Here is a 27685-nt window from a genome sequence, read left to right as displayed (position 1 = left end):
GACCTCTGTTTGAAACTTAAGGCTGGTCATAATCTCACCCTTCCTACTTTTCCAGTCTCCTTAGTCTTTATTCTCTTCCCCATACTCTGTGATTCAGCTGCGTAGTTCTTGTTCTCCCTCAGCCACACCGCATAGTGTTTCACTGACTTTCTCTCATGCCTGGTATGCTCAGCCTCCTCTCCAATGCTTTTTGGTATCTCTAGCTTCCTTCAAACATCCCCTTATGTGGAAGGGCTTTCTTTCCCAGCTGCTAGAGTTTTCCCTCCTTCCGTCTACTCTTTATGTATCTTGTATACACCTAGTTATTTATGTTTTTCTCCCCTATTAGGATTTAAAGTCTTGAGGGCAGGAATCGTTTTTGCCTCTCTTTGTATTCTAGGCATAGAACACATAGTAAGCGCTTAATGAGTGTTTGGGCTTTGTTTGAGGTTGGCTTTTTTTTTTTTTTGGTTGACTGATATATTTGGACTCCTGAAGCAAGTATTACAGATTCTGCAAGAAAAAGGTAAAGTGTGCCCATTAATAAAGCTGCCGTTCCCTTCCTGAAATCGTTAAATTGATAGATATTATAAGGGTCAACATGCATTGGCCATTGGATTCCTTTCTAAAACTTTACATCAGCTGAACTTTAGTAAAGAAGTGGAGTGGGATGCAAAGCATAGATACTCATACTCATATCCTGAAGTTCTGAGAGAGCACATTGCTAATGTTTCAGAGCTAAGTTAGGAAGACAGGCATGATTTCTTTTCCCATCTGTGCTTCTTTTCTTCTTTCTTGAATCCATAAATTGGAACTTATTTGATCATTAGAGATATTTCTAGTCTCTTTTTTTTTTGGAGGGGTAAGGTAAGGCAATTGGGGTTAAATGACTTGCCCAAGGTCACACAACTAGTAAATGTTAAGTGTCTGAGGCCAGATTTGAACTTCCTGACTCCAGGGCCGATGCTCTATTCACTGCACCACCTAGCTGCCCCTCTATTCTCTTTTAGAAAGAAATAACTGTTTTGGTCATTTATCAGCTGTAACAAAGGAAAACAAAAACTTATAAGTTAGAGTTTTATTTAGCGATGGTATGAACTCTTGACTATTAAAATTCATTTTAATTTTTAATTAAATTCAGTTTTAAATCTTAATTATCTATAAAGTTAAGTACATCAGACTTAATCTACTTTTGTAACAATGATTTATTCTAAAATACATTTTATTTTTACAAAAGAACCAATAGCATTTTAGAATCCATTCTTATCAAAAGTGGTTATAGATAAATCCTTGCAAAAAGACATATCTAAGCTAGATGTTGTAATGAACATCTGTAATCCATTCACCTGAGGAGGATGAAGCTGAGGCTGGTGGATCTCTTTAGCTTGGGAGTTCTGAGTTACAGTAGACTAGGTTATCTGATATGCATACTAAGTCTATTATTACCATGAGCCCCAAGGAGCAGTGAGCCACTAGGCTACCTAAAGAAGGATAAACCAAGCCAGGATGGAAACAGAGCAGGTCATAGACAGTTACTAGTGAAATCAGGTCTCTGCATTTCAAGTCTGTGTAAGATCCTTCTTTACTCCCCAAAAGACTTATCTGATAGAAATTTAGAAGTTTTTTTTTAAGACTTTGGAAATATACTGTAAATTATTCTTAATTTTGTTAGAAGAATTTGAACTTGGAGAATTCCATTTATTCACAGTGAATGAACCCCATGCCTCCAACCTTTAAAAATGCTTTTATTGCTATTACTAATAGTTATATGATATTCAGCTTTTATTTTATTCGAACTAGAATGAAAATTGATGTGTTTGTTATTTCAAACAGCATACAAATTATTTTCGTCCATTGCATTGGATGACATGGTACCTTGATTGTTTTGTTCCATTCACTTTATTGAGAAATTACCTTTTTATAAAATAAATGAGTCTTAGAATGGTCCACATGTGAGAAACAAAGGTTTTGATCTATCTAGAACATGCTGTTGCTCCATGCTTGCTTTCCTGATATGGTTAAAAGAGCATCAGCACAGACACACAAGACCTTTTTGTTCCATCTTCAACCATGTGGAATACATATGCCAGTGCCTTGAGGTTTAAAAAAATTAAAATGGAGTTTGTTCAGGAATTATGGCTTTTGCTCATTTCTAAAAGAAAATTCTTTGATCTGGAAGTCTGAAAGAAGGAAAGTGGAAATGTTTTAGACAGAATCCAGGACTTGCAGAAGCCACATGAAAAAGTTCTTTGTAGCATTAGCCGCCATGCACATGGGCAGCTTCCTTGCTTTATAAAGTTCACATGCCTTGTATTTTTCTTAAATAGGGCTTTAAAAAATATTACATGGTATCAACACATAAACATTAATAGAAGGAAAAAATAAACTACCTCTTAAAGTTGTTGCTTCAGTTTTATGATGCTTTTTAAAAAATCTTAACCTTATTAGTGAATGAATAGCCTATTCCAAAGTTAATTGTGGTGACTAAATTTTTAGGTTTTAAAAGTATCAGAACATCTCACAAATTTTCCATATATAAAATACTATTGTTTATCAATAGTATCAAATAGTACATTTGAATCTGTCAATTAGCTAATTACAGCTACATTGATAAGCTATATGATAGCTAAGGTAGCATCATAATGAGACTGTAACAAAATAACCACTGCTGCCTATTTTCTTGCAAAGTAATTAATTCCATTCCAGCCTATCTACCAAGTTATGCAATGTCAGCTTCAATAGAATTTCAGAGCTCTCTCCCAAAAACCCTATGCTTTAGTAGCTCCCATATGCTAATAGGAAGTACAAAGAAGGAAGCATTGCTCTTTGAAAGATAAAATTGTAATCTAACTGTGACACATGTCATATCAAGCCTAATCTTAAAGAAGTATACTTTTTTTTTTGCCTTTTTGGAGGGGGGAAGGCAGGGAAATTGGGGTTAAGTGACTTACCCAAGGTCACATGGCTAGTAAGTGTTAAGTGTCTGAGGCCGAATTTGAACTCAGGTCCTCCTGACTCCAGGGCCAGTGCTCTATTCACTGTGCCACCTGCCTGCCCCCAGTATACTTTTTTTTTTTAAGCAATCGGGGTTAAGTAACTTGCTCAAGGTTACACAGCCAGTTATTTCTGGGTGTGCTGCTGAGTGTCTGAGCCCGGATTTGATCCAGGTCGTCCCGACACTGGAGCCAGTGCTCTTACTTGCTGAGCCACCTAGCCGCCCCTAAGCAACTGGGGTTAAGTAACTTGCTCAAGGTTACACAGCCAGGTGTTTCTGGGTGGGTGCTAAGTGTCTGAGCCCGGGATTCGATCTCCAGATCTTCTCAACACTAGAGCTGGTGCTCTTACTCGCTGTGCTACCTGGCCGCCCCTGCCCCCAGCATACTTTTTAATGTACCTAAGAATATAGTTTATTCTGATCACATAGGAAAAGTCAATAGATAATTAAATCACTATAAAATATTTATAAAACTTTCTTTCATATTAATAACTAATGTTTATGTTTCTCTAAAGTTTGAAGAGCACTTTATTTATTATTGTTCAGTCGTTTTAGTCATGTCCAACTCTTTGTGACCCCATTTGGGGTTTTCTTGGCAGAGATACTGCAGTAGTTTGCCATTTCCTTCTCCAGTTCATTTTACAGATGAGGAAACTGAATCAAACAGGGTTAATTGACTTGCCCAGGGTCACACAGATAGTAAGTGTTGGAGGCCAGATTTGAATAGAAATGAGTCTTCCTGACTTCAGGCATAGCACTCTATCCACTGTGCCATGGAGTTGCCCTGCTATATTACCTCATTTGATCCTTACTACAAGCCTGAGGGTTAGGTGCTAATATATTCATTTTACAGATGAAGAAACTGAGACTGAGAGAGGTTAAGTCACTTGCCTAGTTAAATGGCATAGCTCAAAAATGTCTGAGATAGGATTCCAAGTTAGGTCTTCTTGATTTCAAGTCCAGCATTCTGCCTATTATACCAGAGGTGTCAAACATACAACCTGTAGGCCACAAGCACAGTCTACAACATTCCTAAGTGCAGCCTGAACCAGATTAAAATGTAATTGGAAGGGAGGGGCGGCTAGGTGGCACAGTGAATAGAGCACTGGCCCTGGAGTCAGGAGGACCTGAGTTCAAATTCGGCCTCAGACACTTAACACAAAAACTAGCTGTGTGACCTTGGGCAAGTCACTTAACCCCAATTGTCCCCCCTCAAAAAAAGGCAAAAAAATTGTAATTGGAAAATGTTTAACAAAATAAATGAAACAAATAATGTTAATATATGGTTTTCTAAGTCAACATGCACCCATAAGGATCCTTACATAGCGGCCTCTGTTTCTATTTGAGTTTGATACCACTATGTCTTTCACGTAGAATATTTCAAATAGAAGACTTTGAGTTAATTATGAAGAAATATAGAAAAAATAATTGCAGAAATGCTTATATTATAATACTGTATATACATATGGTAAAAGAAATGACCAAAAAGATCCAGCCCAGCTCCTACACGAATAATGAAATTTGTCTATAGCATCCTTATGATAATCATGGGCTTTGTCTACCAGGGCTCTGTCCTGGGCCCTCTTCTCTTTTCCTACTATACTGTCTGATTTAGCGATCTTATCAACTCTTAATTAATTCAATCATCATCTCTACTTATCTAGCCTCAACTTCTCTCCAGAGCTCCAGATTAGCATCTCTAACTGCCTATAGGACATCTCAGTCTATGTCCCATAGACATCTTAAGCTCAACATATCCAAAACCAAAATCATTACTTTTCCTTTGCCCACCACCCCCATCCTTTCCTCTCTTCCCAGATTCCTTATTAATATCAAGGGTACCGCCATCCTCCCAGTCATTCTCGTTGCTATCCTCAATTCCTCACTCTCTCTTGCCCCTCTCTTCCCCACCTACATCTAATCTGTTGCCAAGTTCTGTTGAGTTCACCTTCATAACATCTGTCGTATATACCCCCTTCTTTCACACTGCCTTCACCCTGGTGCAAGTCTTCATCGCCTCATCCCTAGACTTTTGCAGTAGTCTGTTGGTCTACCTACCACAAGTTACTCCTCACTCTAGCCTGTTTTCCACTCAGCTGTCACTGTGATCTTAAATCACAGGTCTGACCATGTCACCCTTCCTATTCAGTAAACTGCAGTGGTTCTCTCACCTCCAGAATCAAATATAAAAGCCTCTCCTCTGTTTGGCAAAGTCCTTCATAACTGCCACCCTCCTCTATCCACCCCCTTATACCTTTCTAGTCTTCTTAATGTGCTCCTTGTGTTTCCTCTTACAAGTCATTCCGTCTTCTTACTCTGTGCATTTTCACTATCCCCCATGGCTGGAATACTCTCCCTCCTTGTCTCTACCTTCTAGCTTCCCTACCTTTCCTCAAGTTCCAGCTGAAATCTTATCTTCTGCAGGAGATCTTCTTTGGACCACCTTTAATGCTACTACCATCCTTGTGTTTATTATCTCCATTTTATCCTGTATATCACTTGTTTGTGCATTGTTATTTGCATGTTTTCTTCCCCATTAGACTGTGAGCTCCTTAAGTGCAGGAACTATTGTATTTCTTTGTATCCCTAGCACTTAGCAAAGTGCCTGCCATTTAGTGAATGTTTATTGACAGACTGACTGACTGGGTCAAAGCCTGGGATTTCTGCTCTTCTCTCTCCCATATTGAATCAGTCCTGTAGGGCCTTGTTACATTGTTTTTGCTTTGTTTTTGTTTTGTTTAACCATTTTTCAGTTTTATTTGTTCTTCTCGTCCTTTAGTACTGTCAGGATAAGATTTCTTTAATCTTTGAGGTCATGGTTATAACCACTAATAGCTCCAAAGTAATTTAAGTGGTAGAAGGTCCTCTAGTAAACCTTAAAGACCTTACCCCCCAAGGAGTAGAGTGTAGTAAGAGTAACATTTCTTCTATCCTCCTGCCCCCAAGTAGGTTGAGCTACTCTTTCCTTAACAGGTATTAATATTGTCCTTGGGATTTGATAGACTCAGAGCACTACAGGTATGGGAAAATGATAATTGCTTCCAGATCAATGAGTACAAACAGTCATGAGTGCTTCAGGTTCACTTTGAGGTTTGGCTGGCAGACTGCTATGGACAATTCAAAAACATGGGAGCTTCACTCAGCTGAATCAACTCATGATATCCTACATGCATATCCTTGTTGAATCTCCTTTCTGTGATATAATTAGGCAAATTTACTTTTGTTGACTGTTGAATGACCTAGAAGTGTCTCATTGCATTCCATTATCAAACTTTGTTAAAGGGAACTAGATAGTCTCTTACTATCTCCCCACATTTTTTAGGAGGAAGAGTTCGATCCCATATTTATTAGTTTTTCTATCATTTCCACTCTGAAAATTATGCTTTTTAATAATGATGGTGACGATAATAGCTAACATTTACAGAGTATTGTGCTTAAAAGTTTGCATAATGCTTTACAAATGTTATCTTACTTGATCTTCACAAAAACCCTGTGAATTAGTTGCTGTTACTATCTCATATTACAAATGAGGAAAATGAAACTAAGAAGGTTTAAGTGACTTGCCTAGGGTCATATAACTAGTAAATATCTGAGTCAGGATTTGAACTCAGGTCTTCCTGACTCCAAGTCCCGTGATCTATCCACTACCTATTGGGAAAAAATGTATATGACTTGAGTTATTCTTCCTTCAATTTTCTGTCATCCACACCCTGTCTATCTCAAGCAGGAATTGTGTCCTTTCTTTGATCAAATTTTGTAATAAACTAAATAATACTTTTTTGTTGTTGTCCCTATTAGTATTTTAGCAAGTTAATACCTTGCTTTAGAGTTCCTGACACCATACTTATAGTAATCCCACATTTCTTTTTAGTTGTAAGAGACCTCAGAATCCATCTAATACAATTCATACCTGAACAGAAATCTGTTCTAAAGCACATTCAGAAAATATGTAATGTTGGGCAATTCCTGTTCCTTATTTTCCTCATTTGCAAAATATTGGCATTAGACTAATGTCCTTTGAGATCTTTTCTAACTCTAAATGTATGATTCTATGATAACGATAATCATCTATTTGAAAACATTTAATAATGAGCACTGCTCCCCAGACAGCTCATTTCAGTTTTGAATAGTTTTAATTGTTTGGAAAATTTTACTTAAATTGAGCCTTAGTCTGACTCTTAAATTTCTATACATTGCTCTTAATTCTGCCATCAATCATTCTTCCACATGCTATCCCTTTGTATACTTGGAAGGTAGCTATTGTGTCTCTTCATATTCTTCATTTCTCCAAAATAAGTGTCCCCAGTTCTACCATTTTGAGTTCCAAATTTTCTCCTCCCTCCATAACACAGTAAGCAATTTGATATAGGTCATACATGTGCAATCATGTACAACATTTCTACATTGGTCATATTGTGAAAGAAGAAACAGACTAAAAGGAAAAAAAAACACAAACAATATATAGTGAAAATAGTATGCTTTGATATCACGTCATTCATAGTCTTACCAATTTTTTCCCTGGATGTAGATAGCATTTTCCATCATGAGTCCTTTGGAATTTATTACTGAGAAGAACTAAGTTATTTATATTGATCACCTCATAGTGTTGCTGTTATTGTGTACAATGTTCTCTTGGTTCTGCTCACTTTGCTTTGTATCAATTCATGTAAGTCTTCCCAGATTTTTCTAAAACTATCCTTCCTTGTCATTTCTTATAGTACTATAGTATTCCATTACATTCATATACCACTCCTCATTCAACCATTCCCCAGTTAATGGGCATCCTCTCAATTTCCCATTCTTTGCCACCACAAAAAGAATTCCTATGAATATCTTTGTACATTTCCCTTTTTATGATTCCTTTGGGATACAGACCTATTAGTGGTATTGCTAGGTATATCAATAATGCAATATTCACAATTACTACAGTAGCTATAAATATGTTGATATGGTTATTAATTATAAAATGCAACAGGTTCTCTACATGGGGGACATAGCTAGAACATTTATTCAAGTACCAGAAAACTGAGTCCCAAAACCAACAAGTCAAAGCCATCACAGTAGCCACAGAGTTGGCACATGTAGTTAATGCAGTAAACCCACATTCTCAAGCCTTCAAAACAGAACAGGCTACCTCAGGAAAAGATCCTCCTCTCCTCACTCATGGTAACTGCTCAGCCTTCACGCAGCTCACTCCCAGCAGCTCCGGCCCCCCACAGTTTCTGTCCCCATCAGTCCTCAGCAGGAGTCCCTAGCAGAAATTCTGACTGGCTCAAAACAAAGGAGTTTACGCCGCCCCTGCTGCCACTTCCAGTCACCATGATGGCTCCAGCCTGACTCCTACACAACTCCTGCTCCTTCCTGCCCCACCCCTTCCTGTTATGTCAGCAAGTTCAAGAGCATGGAAGATCTTCAAATCCCATTACCTTAACACTAAGTCAAAGGGTGTGCACAGTTTGATTGCCCTTTGGGCATAGTTCCAAATTGCTCTCTAGAATGGTTGTATTAGTTCACAACTCCACCAACAATGTATTAGTGTCCCAATTTTCTCACACCCTCTTCAACATTAGCATTTTCCTCTTCTGTCCTATTAGCCAATCTGAGAGGTGTGAGGTGGTACCTCAGAGTTGTTTTCATTTGCATTTTTCTCATCAATATTGATTTGGACCATTTTTTTTGTATGATTATAGATAGTTTGATTTCTTCTAAAAACTGTTCATATTCTTTGACCATTTATCAGTTGTGGAATGACTACCATTCTTATAAATTTGACTCAGTTCTCTATATATTTGAGAAATGAAATCTCTATAAGAGACACTTGCTGTAAAAATTGTTCCCCACTTTCTGTTTTTCTTCTAATCTTTGTTGTATTGGCTTTGTGAAAAATCTTTTTAATTTAATGTAATTAAAATTATCCATTTTGCATTTTGTAATGTTCTCTATCTCGTTTGGTTGTAAATTCTTCCATTCTCCATAGATTTGACAGGTAAACTGTTCCTTGCTCTCCTGATTTCCTTATGGTATCACCCTTCCTGTCTAAATTATGTAGCCATTTTGACCTTATCTTGGTATACAGTGTAAGATGTTGCCATACTGTTTTCCAGTTTTCCCAGAAGTTCTTGTCAAATAGTGAGTTCCTATCTCAGAAGTTGTGGTCTTTGGGTTTGTCAAGCACTAGATTACTGTGATTATTTCCTACTGTTTTTTTGTATACCCAATCTATTCCACTGATTCATCACTCTATTTCTTAGCCAGTATCAGATAGATTTGATAACCATTGCTTTATAATATAGTTTGAGATATGGTAGGGCTAGGCCATCTTCCTTTGCATTTTTAAAAATTAATTTCTTTGATATTCTTGACATTTTGTTCTTCCAGATGAATTTTGTGTTAATTTTTTTCTAGTTCTATAAAATAGGTTTTTGATAGTTTGATTGTTATGACACCGAATAAGTAAATTAATTTAGGTTGAATTGTCATCTTCATTATGTTGTCTTGGCAGTTGTAATTTTTCTGATTGTTTAGATCTAACTTTATTTGTGTGAAAAATATTTTGTAATTGTGTTCATGTAGTTCCTGGATTTGTCTTGGCCGGCAAATTCCCAAGTATTTTATATATAGTTATTTTAAGTGGAATTTCTCTTTCTGTCTCTTATATTGCTGTGCTTTATTGGTAATATATAGAAATGTGGATGATTTATGTGGGTTTATTCTATCCTGAAAAGTTGTTTATTATTTCAAGTAGTTTTTTAGTTTATTCCCTAGGATTCTCTAAATATACCATCATATCATCTGCAAAGAGTAATAGTTTTGTTTTCTCATTGCCTAATATAATTCCTTCAATTTCTTATTCTTGCCTTATTGCTACAGCTAACATTTTAGTACAATATAGAATAATAGGGTTGATAATGGACAGCCTTAGTTTACTCCTATTCTTATTTGGAAGGCTTCTATCTTATCCCCATTATAGATAATGTTTGCTAATGGTTTTAGATAGATACTGCTTATCATTTTGAGGAAAGTTCCATTTATTTCTATTCTTTCTAGGGTTTTTTAAAATAGGAATTAGTGTTGTATTTTGTCAAAATTTTCTGCATCTATTGAGATAATCATGATTTCTCCTAGTTTTGTTATTGATATGGTCTGTTATGCTGATAGTTTTCCTAATATTGAACTAGCCTTACATTTGTGGTATAAATCCTACCTAGTCATAGTATATGATCCTGGCGATATATGGGTATATATAATGTATATGCTAGTATTTTATTTAAAATTTTCATATCAGTCATTCCCCAGTTGATGAATGGCCAAAGGATATGAACAGGCAGTTTTTAGAAGAAGAAAATCAAAGATATCAATAGTCACATGAAAAAAAAAGCTCTGAATCACTATTGATTAGAGAAAGGCAAATTAAAACAACTCTTGAGATACAACCTCATACCTATCAGATTGACTAACATGACAAAAAATGAGAATGACAGATGCTGGAGGGGATGTTGAAAAATAGAGAAACTAATGCCCTTTTGGTGGAGTTGTGAACTGGTCTAATCATTCTGGAGAACAATTTGAAACTATGCCTAAAGTGTTATAAAAACTGAATGCTCTTTGAACCAGCAATACCAGTACTATATCTGTATTCCAAAGAGATCGGAGAAAACAGAAAAGCATCTATTTATACAAAGATGTTTATAGGTGCTCTTTTCATGGCAGCAAAGAATTGGAAATTGAGGAGATGCACATCAATTGGAGAATATGTGAACAATTTGTAGTATCTGATGGTGATGGAACGCTATTTTGCTATTAAAAGTGGCAAGCAGGATGCTTTCAGAAAAACCTGGACTTACATGAATTGATTAAAAGTGAAATGAACAGAACCAGAACTTCTTACACAGTAACAGCAAGATTATAAGGATGATCAACTGTGAAAGACTTAGCTTCTTTGATCAAGACAACGATCCAAGACAGTTCTAAAGAACTCGTGTTAAAAAATACTATCTGCCTCCAAAGAGAGAACTATTAAACTCTGGGTATAGATTGAAGCATACTTTTTAAACTTTTCAAATATTTTTTCTTGGTTGTGTGTGTATGTTTTCTTTTGCAATATGGCTAATCTAGAAATGTTTTGCATGACTTCATATGTATAATCAATATCAAATTCTTGCCTTCTCAAGGGGTTGAGAAAAGGGTAGGAGGGAAAGAATTTGGCACTTAAAATTTTTTTTCAAAAATGAATGTTAAAACATTTCAAATGTAATTGGGAAATATTTCATGAAATAAATAAAAAAATTTTTCTAAATCTAGTGATGAGACACTCATTGCCTCCCATAACCCATTCCATTTCTGAATAGCTATAGTTATAAGGAAACTTCTCCTTATCAGTGATTGAAACCCTCCTCTCTGTAGCTTCTGCACAGTGCTCCTAGTTTTGTTTCTTGAGTATCAAAGGGATGAATCTTATCCCTTTTATGTGGCAACCCTTTAAATACTTGAACACGGTTATCATGTGTTCCCTGAGTCTTCTGTTCTCCTTGTTATATAGAAATCTGTACTTCCTTCATCTATCCTAGTTGAAGCCCTTCACTGCCCCAACTGACCTCCTCTATAGGCTCTCAAAATTATCAATGCCCTTTCTAAAATATGGTGCCCAAAACTGAATATTGTACTCCATGTATTGTCTGACTGGAGCAGAGTACAGTGAGACTATTCCTCTTTTAATTCAGCTTAAAATCTCATTAGCTTTTTTGGCTCCTGTATCCCACTTACAATCAACTTGTAGTACACCAAAATCTTTAGGTGTTTTTTAGATAAACTGCTTTCTATCCACACCTTTTATAATATTGTACTTATGAAATTGATTTTTTTTAATCTAAGTATAAGACTTTGATTTAGACATTAAATTTCATCTAAGATTTGGCCCCAAAATCTAACCTCTCAGGATTGTTTTGAATTCTGAATCTATCTTCTGTTGCTAGCCATCTGTCCCAGCTTTCTGTCATTTGCAAATTTAATATCTATACCTTTAATCCAAATAAATGATAAAACTATTAAGTAACATGGGACTGAAAACAGATCTCTGTGGCACTCCATTAGAGACATTCTTTCAAGGTGACATCAAATTTTATTAATGACTACTCTTTGGGTCCAGCCATTCAACCAGTTCCAAATCTACTTTAACAGTACTGTTCACCTAGGCCATCCCTCTCCATCCAGTCCATCTTGACATTTTTTAATGAAGCCAGGCTGGCACTTTTCAGTCATTGCTTCCTTTTCTATATATTCATTGACTATTTAGAAAGTTGCCAAGAATTAGTATCATGCTTAGAGTTTTTAGAATACACTCTCTTAAGAAAACAATGTATACTGTAACTACAACAAAAGCATAAAACCACAAACCAAAAAAATTTTTAAGTGAATGTTAACAAAATTATAAAAATCAAGCATGGCTTGAACAAAGAGATATGAGAAGACTCCTCCAACTCACTCCTTTGTGGATGTGGGAAATATATAGGTATTACATATTACACATGTCCTACATTCAATGTATGAATCAGTTGGGCTGATTTCTTTCCTCCTTAAAAAAACAACAACTATATGTTATAAGGGACAGCTTTCTGGAAAGGAGAGGAGGAAAGATACTGGAGAGCACCATGAAAAGAATCTATTCCTTTTTTATGAAAACTGATACCCTTTCCCTTCTGCCGTCCTGCATTTTTCATCCAAAGTCCTTCAGATCTTGGTATTGTGAGAATAGATAAATCATTCCTAGTTGATCATTGTACAATATTGCTTTCACTGTGTACAGTGTTCTCCTGGTTCTGCTCATCTCACTTTTTATCAGTTCATGTAAATTGTTGCAGATTTTTCTGAGAGCATCAGGGATGGGGAATCTGTGGCTTCAAGACCACATGTAGCCCTCTAGGTCCTCAAGTGTGACCCTTTAAATCCAAAGTTCAAACAGACTTGTTCTGTGAGGCCTCAAGGCCACAGGTTCCCCACTCCCTAATTCTAGCTAATCATTTCTTATAGTATTCCATCTCAATCATATACCACTACTGTTCAACCATCCCCCAGTTGAAGAGTTCCTGTAAATATTCTTGTAGATATAAGTCCTTTTTTTCCTTTTTCTTTCATCTTTTTGGGATACAACCTGCTACTGGTATTGCTGGGTCAAAGGATATGCATAGTTTTATAACCCTTTGGGCGTAGAACCAAATTGCTGTCCAGAATGGTTGGATCAGTTCACAGCTCCACCAACATTGCATTAGTGTCCTTACTTTTCTATCCCCTTCAACATTTGTCCTTTTCCTTTTCTATCATATTAGCCAATCTGATAGATGAGAGGTAGTACCTCAAAATTGTTTTCGTTTGCATTTCTCTAATCAATACTGATTTCTTTTGAAAACTGCCTGTTCATATCCTTTGACCATTTATCAACTAGGAAATTATTTGTATTCCTATCAATTTGATTCTTTTCTCTGTATATTTGAGAAATGAAGCCTTTTTCAGAGAAAGTATAAAAAAATTTCCCAGTTTTCTTCTTTTCTTCTAATTTTAGGTGCATTGGTTTTATATGTGCAAAACCCTTTTAATTTGATGCAGTCGAAATTATCCATTTTAATCTTGTAATGCTTTCCATCTCTTATTTGGTCAGAAATTCTTTCCTTATCCATAATTCTGACAGGAAAAATCTTCAGTTCTCCATGATTTACTTATGTCTAAACCATGTACCCATTTTGATCTTATTTTATTATATGATATAAGGTTTATAACTATTTTTTGCCATACTGTTTTCCAATTTTCCCAGAAATTTTTATCAAATAGTGATTTCTTGTCCCAAAATTTTGGATCTTTGGGTTTGTCAAACACTAGATTACTAATCATACCTTTTAAATATATAATACCACTCTGCCCTTTTACCTATCCTGCTCTTTTTGAACAAAATAAACCCATTCAGAGCCATATTCCAGTTTTAAGCCCCTAATGATCATTTTCTAAGTTTTTATTTGTATGGTGCTATAATAAGTTTTATTGATTTTTATCTATGGGGGAAAAAAGATGTGGTGGGAAGGACACTTGATTGGAAGTCAAGAAAGAACTAGTTTTCAGTTTTGCCATTGACAAGTACTAGCTTTGTGACCATGATCTTCATTTAAGCTTGTTGAGCTTTAACTGCCTTGCCTATAAAATTGTAAGATTAAATGAAGTGATGTATGGAAAACACTTTGCAAACTTTAAAGCAATATACAAATGTTAGTCAATTTTATTAGTAGAATATAATCTGCGTGAGGGCAGAGACTTTCATTTTATCTTTGCATCTTCAGTATCTAAGTCAGTTCCTTTTACATAGGTGCTTAATTAACATTTGTTGAATTGAACATGATAACCAGTGCGATTTCATATTCTTCTCTATAACTTTTTAAAATCTCGAATAAAGGGGACAGCTAGGTGGCACAGTGAATAGAGCACTGGCCCTGGAGTCAGGAGGATCTGAATTCAAATCCAGCCTCAGCCACTTAACAGAAAAACTAGCCGTGTGACCTTGAGCAAGTCACTTAACCCCAATTGCCCTCCAAAAAGCAAAAAAAATTTTTTTAATTAAGAAAATTAAAATCTCAAATAAAGGCACATTTTAATATTGTTTGTTCAGTTTCAGACTTTATCTTATTTGGTATTTGTCTCTTGTTATTAGAATAGAAAAAAATTACTAAATCCAAGTCTCTTTGTTTATAGAAGAGCATACCAAATCTCCCAAAGGTTATGGGACTTGATTAGGGTCATGCACTCTGTTAATGACAGAACTATAATTCATAAGGATCATAGATTTGGAGTGAGAAAGGGCTGTAAGGGCCATGTAATACAATGGGGAAACTAAAGCAAAAAGAAGTTAGTACAACTCACACAAGATTACACAGGTCATAAGGAGCAGAACTAGATATGGATGCAATTCTTCTGACTCCAAATCTAATATTCTTTTCACTGTGCCATCCTAAAACAAGTCTAGGTCCAATGTACCTTCCATCACACCAGAGCTGCCTCTCTTACCGTATCCTTTTTTGGCCCAGATTTAGGTCGATCTCGAGAACTACAGTATGTGTATGTGGATAACAACATTCACCTGAAAGGCCTGCCTTCCTATTTATATAATAAGGTCATCGGTTGCAGTGGGTAAGATTAATTTCATATTATATATAATAATTAAGCTTTTTGACATGGGCAGTTTTATTTCTGCTTCATTAATCAATAATTGTATAAGCCCAAAAGTCTCTACTATTGATAGTTCTAACATGAAATCTTTTTCACTGATATAATAACGATAATTAGAAAGAGAAAGAAATCCTCCCAAGAAAGAGAAGAATTTCATAAACAAACATTTTAGAGCATTAAACATTTGATTCAGATACTCTCCTATTTAGAATACCTTCTGGTCAAAAGAAAAATAAATTCAGATGCATTACTGCAAATTCACTTGTAGCAAACTCACTGAAACTGGAAGATCCAGTATGAATGTAGTAGTTTTCCTCCTGTACAACATTGCGGAGCATTTATACTACAGTCAAAAGTGTGTTATCTAGCACCATACCTGCTGGAAACATTTTAAAGTTAATATGTTAAATATTGCCCCAATACAGAACTGCATTCTAATAACCGAGAATAACCAACCAGCTAATTGGAACCAACATTGGTGCTTTTTGGTAAAACAGCAAAAAAGAGTTCATTGCTAATCAGGTCTACAAAAAAAAAAAAAAAAAGAATTGTTTCAACCTTAGCCCTAAAAGAGAAGCCACAAATGTCTATGCTGGCTCTGTTATACCTTTGACAGCTTTAGTTCCTCTCACATGAATTACCAAAGTGTTCCTAGTGCCATCTACCCAAGTTTAAGCAAGCCAGTTATCTCTTACTTAATCAGTATGTATGACTAACTGATAACCTAAGTCTCCCAAGATGCTAGATACTGTGTCAGCAAAGAAGGAAGGGAAAACCTTACTGAAGAGGTAGGTTACCTATTTGTATTTAACAGTTGTATGTTAGAACTATGTTTATGTGTTGTCCATTTTTATAGCGACTATGTGAGTATTATCTTTATTTTTGTGCTAGAAATTCAGGGTATGGAAAAGTGGCATAGTTCAGATTTATCATTTTACCCAAGGCTAATATAAAGTCAGTGATTGAAACGAAGTTGGAATTTCTAGAATCTTGATCTCAGAATGTAGTTCAGAAACAGTTCACCTAATTCATAGTTAGACAAAGTTAACTGCAAATGGTTGGTTTGGGATGTATTATTTTTGTAGTGTTATCTATAAAAGGAATTGTAGCATATTGTATTAATGTTTCTTTTTATTATTTTTACAACATATAATACTGATTAGAAAGTAAAATCTCAGAGCATTTGGCTAATGTAAGAAAAATAGATAAGTACATCCAGTTCTTCTGACAACTAATTCATTTGTCTTCCCACTATACCACAATTGTTTATATGTCAACATAATTGTATCACTAACAGAAAACATAAAAGATCCATAGAAGAAAATGACTAATTATATAGATGCTAGAACTTATATGCACTGAATAAGGATCATGGATTTAGAAGGGACCTTTGAGGTCATCAAGTTTAATTCTCTTATTTTACAGGAATTGAACCTAAGCAAGTAATATGCTAGTAAGTACTTGACAACTGGCAGTGGAAACAAATGAATGGAGGACACACATTTAAGTTTAATCTGCTTTGTTCACGTTTTCTCAATCACTTTTTTAAGTCTGGACAATTAAGAAAACAATAAATCACACCCTGATTTGTCATTATTGCTATGTTCCAATGTGTAAGTGTTCACACTAAAAATTTAACAGTCAATTCTCACAAGGCAGTATGAACTGACTCTAGCACACCCCTGAATCTACTTCTTCATGATCCCCACTCTCTTATTCAGCTAGCCAATAAGAATATCCCTAAATAAATCTTTGAGTATAGTAATTGGTTGAGGCAGAGGTGGGAGTGGGGGGAGTTGCACAGAGGGTGAGACCATAGGAGTGTAACGTTTCATGGGGTCCAAAAAAAGTATCACACCTTTATTCTCACTAACCTCTGAGTAAAATTTGACATTTCCTTCAGTAATTAATATCGACAAAACATTATTCTGAAAGGGGGTCCAAAAACATTATCACACTTCCAAAGAGGTCCCTGACAAACAAAAACACATTAAATACCCCTGGACTAAACAATCTGTGATCTTCTAGTTCTAGTGTTTTATAGTTCTGTGGCACTATCCATCCACCTTCTTTTGTAAAATTTATTTTATTTTATTTTATACCATGCATTTTAGCAACACAATGCTTCTAAATATAAATGGTTTCCATTTTAAATGTATTTTTTTCAGTAAATGTTCCACATTTACTCCCAACAGTAATATTAGTAGCAATTCTACGCCATTGAAGTAGTGAATCAAAATACTTTTTTTTTTAGTAGCAAGATGATGCAGTATATTTTTACAGTTCTTCTTGGGCATTATAGTTCAGTGCCTGAGTTTTAATTCAGAGCAGAATTATTGCATAGCAGAAAATTATATTGAAATAAATTAGGTATTTCAGAGCATAAATAGCCTTTGGGGTTTATTTTTATTTTTATATTTAATCTGTCTCTTCCACTATCCTCACTCCCACTGAGGGAAAACAACAACAGCAACAAAAAATAAAGACCTTGACACATAGTTGAATAGTGTAGCAAGACAAATTCCTATATTGGACATGTCTGAAAATGCTTATTACCTTCTGCATTTTAAGTTCCTCTTTGCATTTGTCAGATGAATGGCATTTTTCATCTCCATTCTTTTGGACTCGTGGCAGTCAGAATTCTGAAGTCTTTAACCATCTTCTTTTTCTTTTTTTTTTTTAAACCAACTGGCCACTTTCCCCCTCTCCACTTTCTCCATATTATAATGTTTGCTTCTTTCCTTATACTTCTTTACCTACATATTCTCCCTCAGCTTTTAACATGTTCTTCTGTTTCCTTCCTCTCCTTTTTTGGTTAAAATGGCTTTTTAAAAATTATTCTTCAGGATAAAAATCACACAATAATTCTCCTTAAACTAATACTTTTATCATATGTATATTGTATATATATGTCATTTATATATATCATATTATATAATGTAATGTAATATAAGAAAGAACTCTCATCTTTAGCACAGAATTAAGAATAAAGTAGACACTGAATATTTTGGTCTCCTATCTGATGCAGCTCACAGCTCAACTACTCCTTCTCATCCTCTATGTCATCTATCCCTTGAGCAAGTTTACATTTTGTTTAAAAACTGAAATTGGCTAAATAGCATGTCTTCCCTTTTACTTAAGTATTTTTACATTTGTGCATTTGATTCCATTGTGGATGTGTCAGATGTTAAATTTAACTAGTCAACCATGAAATGATGTTTCTTTTTTCCTCATCTTTTCTCATTTATCAGTTTAAGAGATAATGAGAAGGGGGCGGCTAGGTGGCGCATTGAGTAAAGCGCCGGTGCCAGAGTCAGGAGAACCCGAGTTCGGTTCTGGCCTCAGACACTTAACACACACACACACACAAAAAAAAAAAAACCTAGCTGTGTAACCTTGGGCAAGTTATTTGACCCCAATTGCCCTCCAAAAGACAAAAAGAGAGACAGAGACAGAGAGAGACAGCGCTTAGTGAGTAGAGAGCTGGGCCGGGGAAATAGGAAGACCTGGGTTTAGAATCAGCCATTTGACACATTTAACACATTCAAATCACTTAACATTTCAGTGTCCTAGGCAACTATCTAAGACTACTAGTTGAGAAAAGATGTTGAAATACATTTGTAGAGGGAGTTCCCAGTGCCAGTGAAATCACAGATCTAGTCCTCCCTCTCCCTAAATGGGGACCTTAGGAGTAATATTTCTCTCTTAACTTCCTCTTGCCATCTCAAGTCATCCCAGAACCCATCCCAGAGAGCCAGGCAGTGGGAAGACCCACTGCCACTGGGAGTACCCTCTTCCCCTGCTCCCCCACCCCCCACAAATGCCTTGTCTTCCTTCTTCCTTTGGCCTATGCTCTCCTAGAGTCCATCCTGGATAGCTGGAAAGACCTATCACTACAGGGACATCCTGTCTCTTTACTTTTTCTTCCTTTAGCCCTCCTGTAATGAAGTACCTAAGCCATCTGGGTTTCTTGATTTAATGTGGGTGACCTAGGAGTTACCAATTCTATTCCTTCTAGTGAGATAGAGGACCATTAAACTTTACTATCTGTACTACCACTGTGTCATAAGGTTCTCTAGGCTTCACTGTCTTCCTCACTGAACGCTTTCCCCATTGTCTTCTGATATACTTGCCACTGTACCCTTAGAACTTCTAAAGCTTTCTATCTACCCTGCAACTGAACTTTTTGTTTAATGTGTGTCTCCCCCAACAAGAGAGAGAGTGTCTTGGGCAAACAAAGACTCTTGCTTTTTCTTTTGTTTTCCCCAATGCTTAAGCACAGTGGTTGGCATATATAATCTGTGTTTAATGCATGATTTTTTATTCATTCATGAAAAGTCATATCTTTTCCCTGACTTCAAACATAATTGTAGCTAAATCTTGATTGTTTGGGAAATATTCAAATACCTTTTTAATTATCTAAGCTCTTTCCTTCTCCTTTTTATAACCATCTCACTACTCATTTGTTCCTCTACCAGATGGTGGGCTGGGCAATAAAAAAGGGGAAGAAATAACATGTATTAGCAGCCCTGAGTTAAAAAGAAAACACAAACTTTTTGTTAAGGAGGAAATAGCATTGAAAAGCGCATCAAGTTTTATTCTACTTGTCTCCTTAACAAACAGAAAAAAATTGAAGTCACGTCAGATAATTCATATTTGAAAGGAACATTAGGGAACATCCGTAATTATAACAATATAATACCTTATATATCTATATCACTCATAAAAACTTCCTCATTTTTTCCTTGTAAAACCTCTTAAAAGGAGACGTTGCAACTCTTCTACAGATGAGAAAGCTGAGGCATATAGAAGTTATTTGCACCAAATCACACAACTAGTAAATAAATGTTGGCACTAGGATTCAAGCCTGCACTTTTCTTGACTCTAGCTCTAATAATGTTTCTCCTACATCCCACTGCCTCACAATAAAGAACATGATATAGTTTGATCCCAGGATCCTCCTCATCACAGGATCAGGAGAAAAGAGATTCAGCCATAACATATCAGTAATTCCACTTATGTGGCAACTGCAGTGGGACATTAAACAGTCTTGAGGAGGGGGGGAATTATTGATCCTTATGGAGAGCTCATAATTCATATCAGGTCATGTAAAGGAAAAGAGAAAAAGTAAAATATGAACTTTGAAGTGACAAAATAATGAAGTTTCAATGGTCTGAGTACACAAATGAATTAATGGCTTATCGTGTGTTTGTGTGTATGTGTGTTTTCTGATGGGATGCCTACCCTCTATAGAGATTATAGGGATGTAAACAGAGATTTAAGTAAAGTATATAAAATTCCCATGCCTAAAAATGAAAATAAAAATAAATAAGAATTGGATATTGAGGGAATGCCCATTAATTGGGGAATGGCTGAACAAGTTATGATATATGAATGTGATGAGATACTATTGTGTTGTAAGATATGACAAGGGGGATGGTTTCAGAACAACTGGAAAAGACGAGCTGATGCAAAGTGAAATCAGAAGAACTAGGAGAACAATGTACACAGTAATGGCAATATTTTGATGATAATCAGTTGTGAAAGACAGATACTCTGATCATTGCAGTGGTCCTTGACAGTTCCAGAGGACTCAAGATGAAAAAATGCTATCTACCCCGAGAGAGAGAACTCATGAACTTATAGATTGAAGCAGGTTTTTTTACTTTATTTTTCTTGCTTTTTTTTTTCCACAACATGGCTAATGTGGAAATGTGTTTTGAATGATTTCATATGTATAAAGTATTCATATTACTTGCTTTCTCAATGGGTGGGGAAGGGGTGGAGTAAAGGAGTGAATCTAGAACTAAAAATACATATATATGTATTTTTTTTATTTATTTTATATCCATTCCCTTTGACCCAGAGACTGTTGCTAAGGATATATAACCAAAGAAATCACTGATAAAAGGAAAGGCTCTCTACACTTAAATATTTATAGCAGCATTTTTTTTATGTTAGCAAATAACTGGAAAGAAAGTAGAAATTTATCTGTTGGGGAATAGTTAAAAAAAATTGTGGTACATAAATTTTATTTATATATAATATATATTATATTTATATGTAATATATAATATAATAACATATAAAAAAACATTATTACTAAATTAACAGAAATAGCCAATATGATGACTTCAGAGAAACATGGAAAGACATAGGTAAGCTAATAGAAAGTGAAGTAAATAAGATGAAGAAAACTTTTATACATGACTTCACCAACCTAAATAAAAGTAACAGATAAAAAAATTAAAAATTGTTTTTTACAAAATTATAAAGAATAAGCTTGACTCCAAAGGGGAAATAACAGAATTCACTTAGCTTTCATCTTAAATCATTTTCTTTCTTGCTCCTTCCATCTCCTTGAACTTACCTGACTCTTTCCTTATAACAAAGCTTTTCTGACCACCTTTTCCAGCACTGGTTGCCCATTTATCCAACTTACCGGTCAGGGTGGAGGAATATTTCTTTGCTCCCCCATTGCCACTTCTGGGCTCTCACTCTATCAGAATCACTCAATAACCTCTCTTGCTTTGAAGTTCTTTCCGTCCATATTTATCACTCAATCAAGATTCTGGTGGCTATTGTTTACCAGCTTCCAGTTCATCCTCTTTCCTTCTTCAAAGAGTTCATTGCCTGACTTTCTCTTTGTCCCAATTCTCCCCTCATACCAGGCAGTTCCAATATACATATTGATATTTCCTCAAAACCCTAACTTTCTTGTTCTTCAACTTACTCATTTCCTAGGACCTACTCCTCCATCCCATCTTGCCTGAATATAGAGGTGATCATATTACACAAATTTGACTTTATGTAAAGAATTCTGAAAGAAGTCTGCATTCCAAAATAAAACCCTGTATGTTACAGGCAACATAAATGATAGTGAAGCTGAGAAGCATCTCTAAGTCAGTTCTTTGTGTGTCTGCAGACAGTGAGTGATACTATGCCTATCCCTGTGTTCAGTAGTGATCCTAATATTTTCACCATGACTGGCAGCAAATGTGCTCTTGAGGGGAAACTTATGGACTGTCTCATAAACATAAGCCAGTAGACTAGGAAATGGGAATAATTAGAAAAAGTGGACAAAAATTATCATTAATAACATGTGAACTTAGTCTTGTGGTGTCAACTGTGAACACCATAATAAAGGATGCTGCCTGAATAAAGGATTATATGAAATGTAGTGCTTATATGAAGTCAACTTATTTTAAAAAAAAAAAAGAGGTGTTATTCTAGAGGTGAAGAATCTATTCACTGGATGTTATATACAAAGATTGCAGAAGAAGAAAGAGAAACTTCAGAACCCAAGGTTGAGCCAAAAAGACTCACAAAGAAATAGTTGGCAGAAGCATTTCATCATTTGAGTGAATTTTTTCTTGTATTGGAAAGGTAGATCCAAATTCTTCAAGATTTTAAAAGTTTAAAGACCAGTTGAAGATAATATTGTCTGCTTTTGTCAGATGTATGAGGAAAAAGTGCCACTGTTCAAGCATCTCTTAATAACTTCATTAAAAAATTTTGCACTGGCAATCACCAGTGATAAAGGCTAGATTCAGTGAGTGAGGAAGGAGCAACATAATGCACACCTCTGTTAACGTTACTGTACAGAACTATACACACCTTGTCATTAACTGTACCTTTCATTTCATAATTCTGTTTATTATCATGGTACAGTATTTAATGTGTCTGTATTTTAGTACATTTTATGGCTTGGATAAAGGTGTTATTTTGTGTATGCCTGTGTTATATGGGCTAAGTAAAGTGGGTGGGTACAGGCAAATTCACATATGTAAAAATCATTTTACATAGTGGAATAGTCCAGTTAGGTAAAGTGAGAACCATCTCTGTTGCCATAGCCTACTGGTTAGTCTCCCTTTTCTCAATCTGGCCCATCCTCCACTCAGCTGTCAAACTGACCTCCTTAAAATACAAGTGTGACCATCTTCCTTTCCTTCCTCACCCCCATTCAGTAAACTCCAGTAACTCCCTCTTACCTCCAAAATCAAATAGGAAATTCTTTATTTGGCTTTTAAAGCCCTTAGTAATCAAGCTCCTTCCTACCTTTCCCGTCTTCTCCCATTTTATTCCATTCCATGTACCCTATGATACAGTGACTCTGGCCTCCTTGCTGTTCCTCTCACATGACACTTTATCTTCTGACTCTGCATTTTCACTATCTTCTTTGCTTAGAATGTTTTCCTTCCTTAGCTCAACCTACCTTCAAGACTTGCTAAAATTCCATATTCTGCAATATGCCTTTCCTTATCTCTTCTGCCACTTACTATTAGTACATTCCCTCTGAGATTTTCCCCAATTTGCCATATATATTTTGCAGGTAGTGAATTAGTTGATAAAACTATTTATAAGTCAATAAGCATTTATGTGCCAGGCATTGTGCTAAACATTGAAAATAAAAGAGACAAGACAGTCTCTGCCCTCAAGCAGCTCACAGTCTGATGGGGCAGACAAAAAGCAAATAAATATGTACAAATAAACTACATACAGGTTAAATAGGAAATAATTAACAAAAGGAAGGTGCTAAAATTAAGAACTGGGAAAGGCTTTCTCTAGAAGATGAGATTTTAATTGGTACATAAAGGAAGTTGGGAAACTGGTAGGCAGAGATGAGGAGAGAGAGCATTCCAAACTAGGGGGACAGGCAGAAAAAAATTGCCTAGAGCTTATTATCTTATTTCTGGAAGAACAAGCAGAGCATTCACTGGATGAAAGAATATATGGTGGGGAGTATGATATAAGAAGATGGAAAGAGAGGGAGCTATGTGCACAATTGTTTGCATGTTGTCCCTCTCGTTAGAATGTGAACTCCTTGAGAGCTGGGATTATTTTTTCTTTTGTTTTTATCCCTAGCACTTAGCACCTTGCTTTAAATTTATTATCAGGGGGTTATTTATTTCTGTTGTTCTATTTCCCAAGGAATCTTCAGTTATTTAGATGTATGGATAAGAGACACTGTTGTAAAAAAAAAAAAACCCTACAAGGTGCTGTTTTGTTCTACCAAATAAGATTCTTTTTTTGTAATTGAGAAATAATAATCCTGAGATTTATGGGTTTTTTACATCTTTCAGTTAATTGTGAAATGATAAAATTGTGGTCCATTGTTTAATATTATTTTGGAATGCCCACTTGTTCACTACTAAGACCCTCATCAAAAATGCCCTTCCTTAATTCATATATAAATCTCATAAAGATTTTTTGTAGATAGTAGTGTAGGCATATGTGGATAGTTATTAATATTCTTTTGGTTGCCTTTTCCAGTATTTAACATGGTCTAAGATTTTTTCCATGTCTCTGGCATCTTCTCTTCCTTGAGATTTCTTGTAATTTTGGTCACTCAACACCCTCACAATAGAAATATCATCCTAGATTTCCTCTTTGTACACTTTACCCTAGCCACCTTAATTCAGGAAGGCAGTGTATGATAGTAAGGAAAACTGCTGATATTATTATATACCCATTACATATTGAAAGTATGGCAAAAGCATGTAAGTCTACAGGATCCACCACCAGAAAGAAGGACCCAGACACAGGCCATGTGTGACTCATCACCTGAATTAAAGGAGGAACTGAAAATGATAGCTCATAGTAGAAGAATCAACTTCACTAACAAAAGCTGAGCAAGCTGATGAAAATCTGGCTAGTAATATTTGATTCAGGCAGAAAAGCCAGGAATAGAAACAACGACTTGAGAGAAGTTAGAAGAAGAGGAGAAAAAATGAGAAAAACAGAAAGAATGTGAATTTCCAGGAGCTGAATTTGTAGATGTCCCAGATGATGGATGAGGCAAAAAAGCCACAGGTCAGGAACCCAAGGGAAAAAGAGCATGAGAAAAACAATGAAAAGTCTTCCTCTTCTTGGACTCTCCCAGACCATAGCCATTGAAAATGACCATATTAGAGGAATGAAAGTATAAAGTACTTGCCCTAGCCCTGGATTTCTTCCTTTCATAACTTAAAGTTGGAGAAGAAGGTTATGGGGGCTGAGATTTCAATAGCTTTGTCTGATGGTGACAGTAGTAACAAGAATTTACATGAGAGCAAAGAGAGAACTAAAAAGATAAGCCCTGGTTTCTTATGGAGGGATTGAGTTTAATCTAAGAGAGTTATGTATGTTCTGCTGTACCTCAAACTGAATGTCAGCAACAATTAAACTCAGTAACAGTTTAGTAACAAACTGAACCCATCATCTTCTCTCTAAAACCTGTCTCCCTCATTCCAAGTTTTTAATTTCCATTGATGGCATCATCATTGCTAGTCAACCAGACTTGAAACCTTGGTCTCATCTATGACTTCCATTTCTTTCACATCTACTATCTCATCAGCGGCCAAATCCTGTGGATTCTGCTTCCAAAATATCTCTGGCATCTGTTCTCTCTCCTTTACATTTCTATCCTTATTCATTCTTTAATAATAATCATATATCTGGTATTCATGCTCCCAGTCTCTATCCTTTTTCAAACTATCTTTAACAATGCTACCAAAAGAATCTTCCTGATGCACAAGTCTGAACAAATAATTCCCATACTTAAAAACTTTTGATGACTCCTGAATTCATATGGAGTGAAATATAAATTCCTAAACCTTTCACTCAAGGCCTTCTGCTATCTAACTCTAATCTATCTTATTTTGTGGATTTGTGCATTCTCTTTTATAGCTAAACTGGACTGCTCGTTACTCCTTCATTTTGTCCTACTTCCTCCATTTGCTCTTCCTTTTTGAATGTTGCCCCCATGTCTGAAGAGATTTCTCTTTCTTTACCTTATGGGTATTGTAAGATTAATGTTTAAAAAACTCCAAACAAAAAAAGGAAAATGACAGTACTGGTACTTCAGTGCACTGTTGGCGGAACTGTGAACTGGTCCAACCATTCTGGAAAGCAATTTGGATCTCTGTCCAAAAAGGTATTAAATCGTGACCCAGCAATACTTCCACTACATATGTACCCTAGAGATCAAAGAATGTGGACAAGAACCCATATGTACAAAATATCAGCTCTTTTTGTGGTAGCAAAGAATTAGAAACTAAGATGTCCATCAATTGAGGAATAACTGAACAAGTTATGGTATATGTATGCAGTGGAATAGTATTGTGCTATAAGAAATGATGAAGTGGATGATTTCAGAAAAAGCTGGAAAAAAGTGTATGAAGTGATACAAAGTTGAGTGAGCAGAACCAGGAGAACAATTTATATAATAAAAATAATCAACTCTGAAAAACTTAGTAATATTGATAAACACAGTGACCAACCATATTTACAAAAGACTCATGATGAAACTTGTTCTCCCTCCCAGATAGAGAAGTGATGGCGAATATAGATTGGAGCATCTTTCCTTTCTTTTTCTTTTCTTTTCTTCCTGGACATGTCTAATATGGGAATTTGTTTTACATGACTATACATATTTGCAGTAGACCTTGTTTTTCTTGCCTTCTCTGGCAGGGGATGGGGAGCAGAGAATTTAGAACTGAAAATAAGATAAAATTGAGTTTAAGAAAACAAAGTCCTTCAAGTGCTACATATTACTAACAGTTCTTAGCTTTTTTTCTGGAGGGCCAAGAGACAACGAGAACAATATACACTAGATAAATTCTGAGAAATAAAGCAACTCATACTGATTCTCATTGTATACTACAATTATTCATGCTATATGTAAAATATATATAACATATACTTGTTACATATAAATTACATCTAATATGCACTTATATATTTGGAAATAAGACAGGAGGAGGAAGTATAGCATAGTAGAGTGCAAATCACTATCCTCATCAAGTCCCACCTCTGACGTCTTATTGGCTCTATGATTCAGGGTAAGTTACTTAAACTGTCCAAGTCCCAGGCAGCTCTCCCAAGACAGTAAGTGACAGAGAAGGATTGATGGAGAAGTGCCTCTTTAGGAGCTTCCTACACAGAAAGAATAAGTGGTTAAAAAACAAAAACAACACTAAGAAAACTTTACATATAATTACTAAATTTATACATTTTCAAAGCAGATTAACCATAATGACAAAAAGAAATTCTAGAAACTGCTTGAAGGATTAAAGGTTTTTTATTATTGTCATTTAATAAATTTTCTCTACTTATCACTTAAGGTCACTTTTTGGCCATACTATGGAAGTCACTAAATTAGAATAAGAATTAGATTTACATTTTATTTTCATTTATTGATTTAATAATTGCAATGATGATATCTGTCTTCAGAAATTATCTGGATGAATTACTTAAAGCAAAGACTTAGCCTCTAGCAGTTAAAATTTTAAAGGAAAGAAGAAAAGGGAATTGCATTCAAATGACCTTATATATTCCTATGCACTGTTTCAGTGCATTTATAAGTTACTCTCATTATGCAAAAAAAGAGAGATGATGAATTGCCAAGAAGACGATGTCCAAAATATCCCTGGAAATTTAGACAAGCTTAGGCACATTAAGTTAGAAAAAGTTTCATGAAATACTTAAACTTTTAGAGTAGCAAGAAAATAACTTGCAGGTTTTGTC

The 27685-nt window shown here is 35.5% G+C and overlaps 1 protein-coding gene across 2 annotated transcripts in view; it reads left to right on the top strand.

Moving 5' to 3' along the window:
- LRRC28 (leucine rich repeat containing 28) overlaps positions 1-27685 on the top strand; it is a 187499-nt gene that overhangs the window by 129160 nt on the left and 30654 nt on the right. For both annotated transcript variants that reach the window (XM_069098495.1, XM_069098494.1), the window contains one exon: positions 15037-15139. In XM_069098495.1, the coding sequence (XP_068954596.1) occupies positions 15037-15139 (103 nt within the window). The remainder of the gene's footprint in view (positions 1-15036; positions 15140-27685) is intronic.

Source organism: Petaurus breviceps, unplaced genomic scaffold (genome assembly GCF_028583685.1).
Source record: "Petaurus breviceps papuanus isolate PSGF00001 unplaced genomic scaffold, PetGlider_PUasm1.0 37, whole genome shotgun sequence".
Taxonomy (NCBI): Eukaryota; Metazoa; Chordata; class Mammalia; order Diprotodontia; family Petauridae; genus Petaurus; species Petaurus breviceps.
Note: the sequence above shows the minus strand (reverse complement) of the source record. Positions and strands in the feature narration are given on the sequence as shown.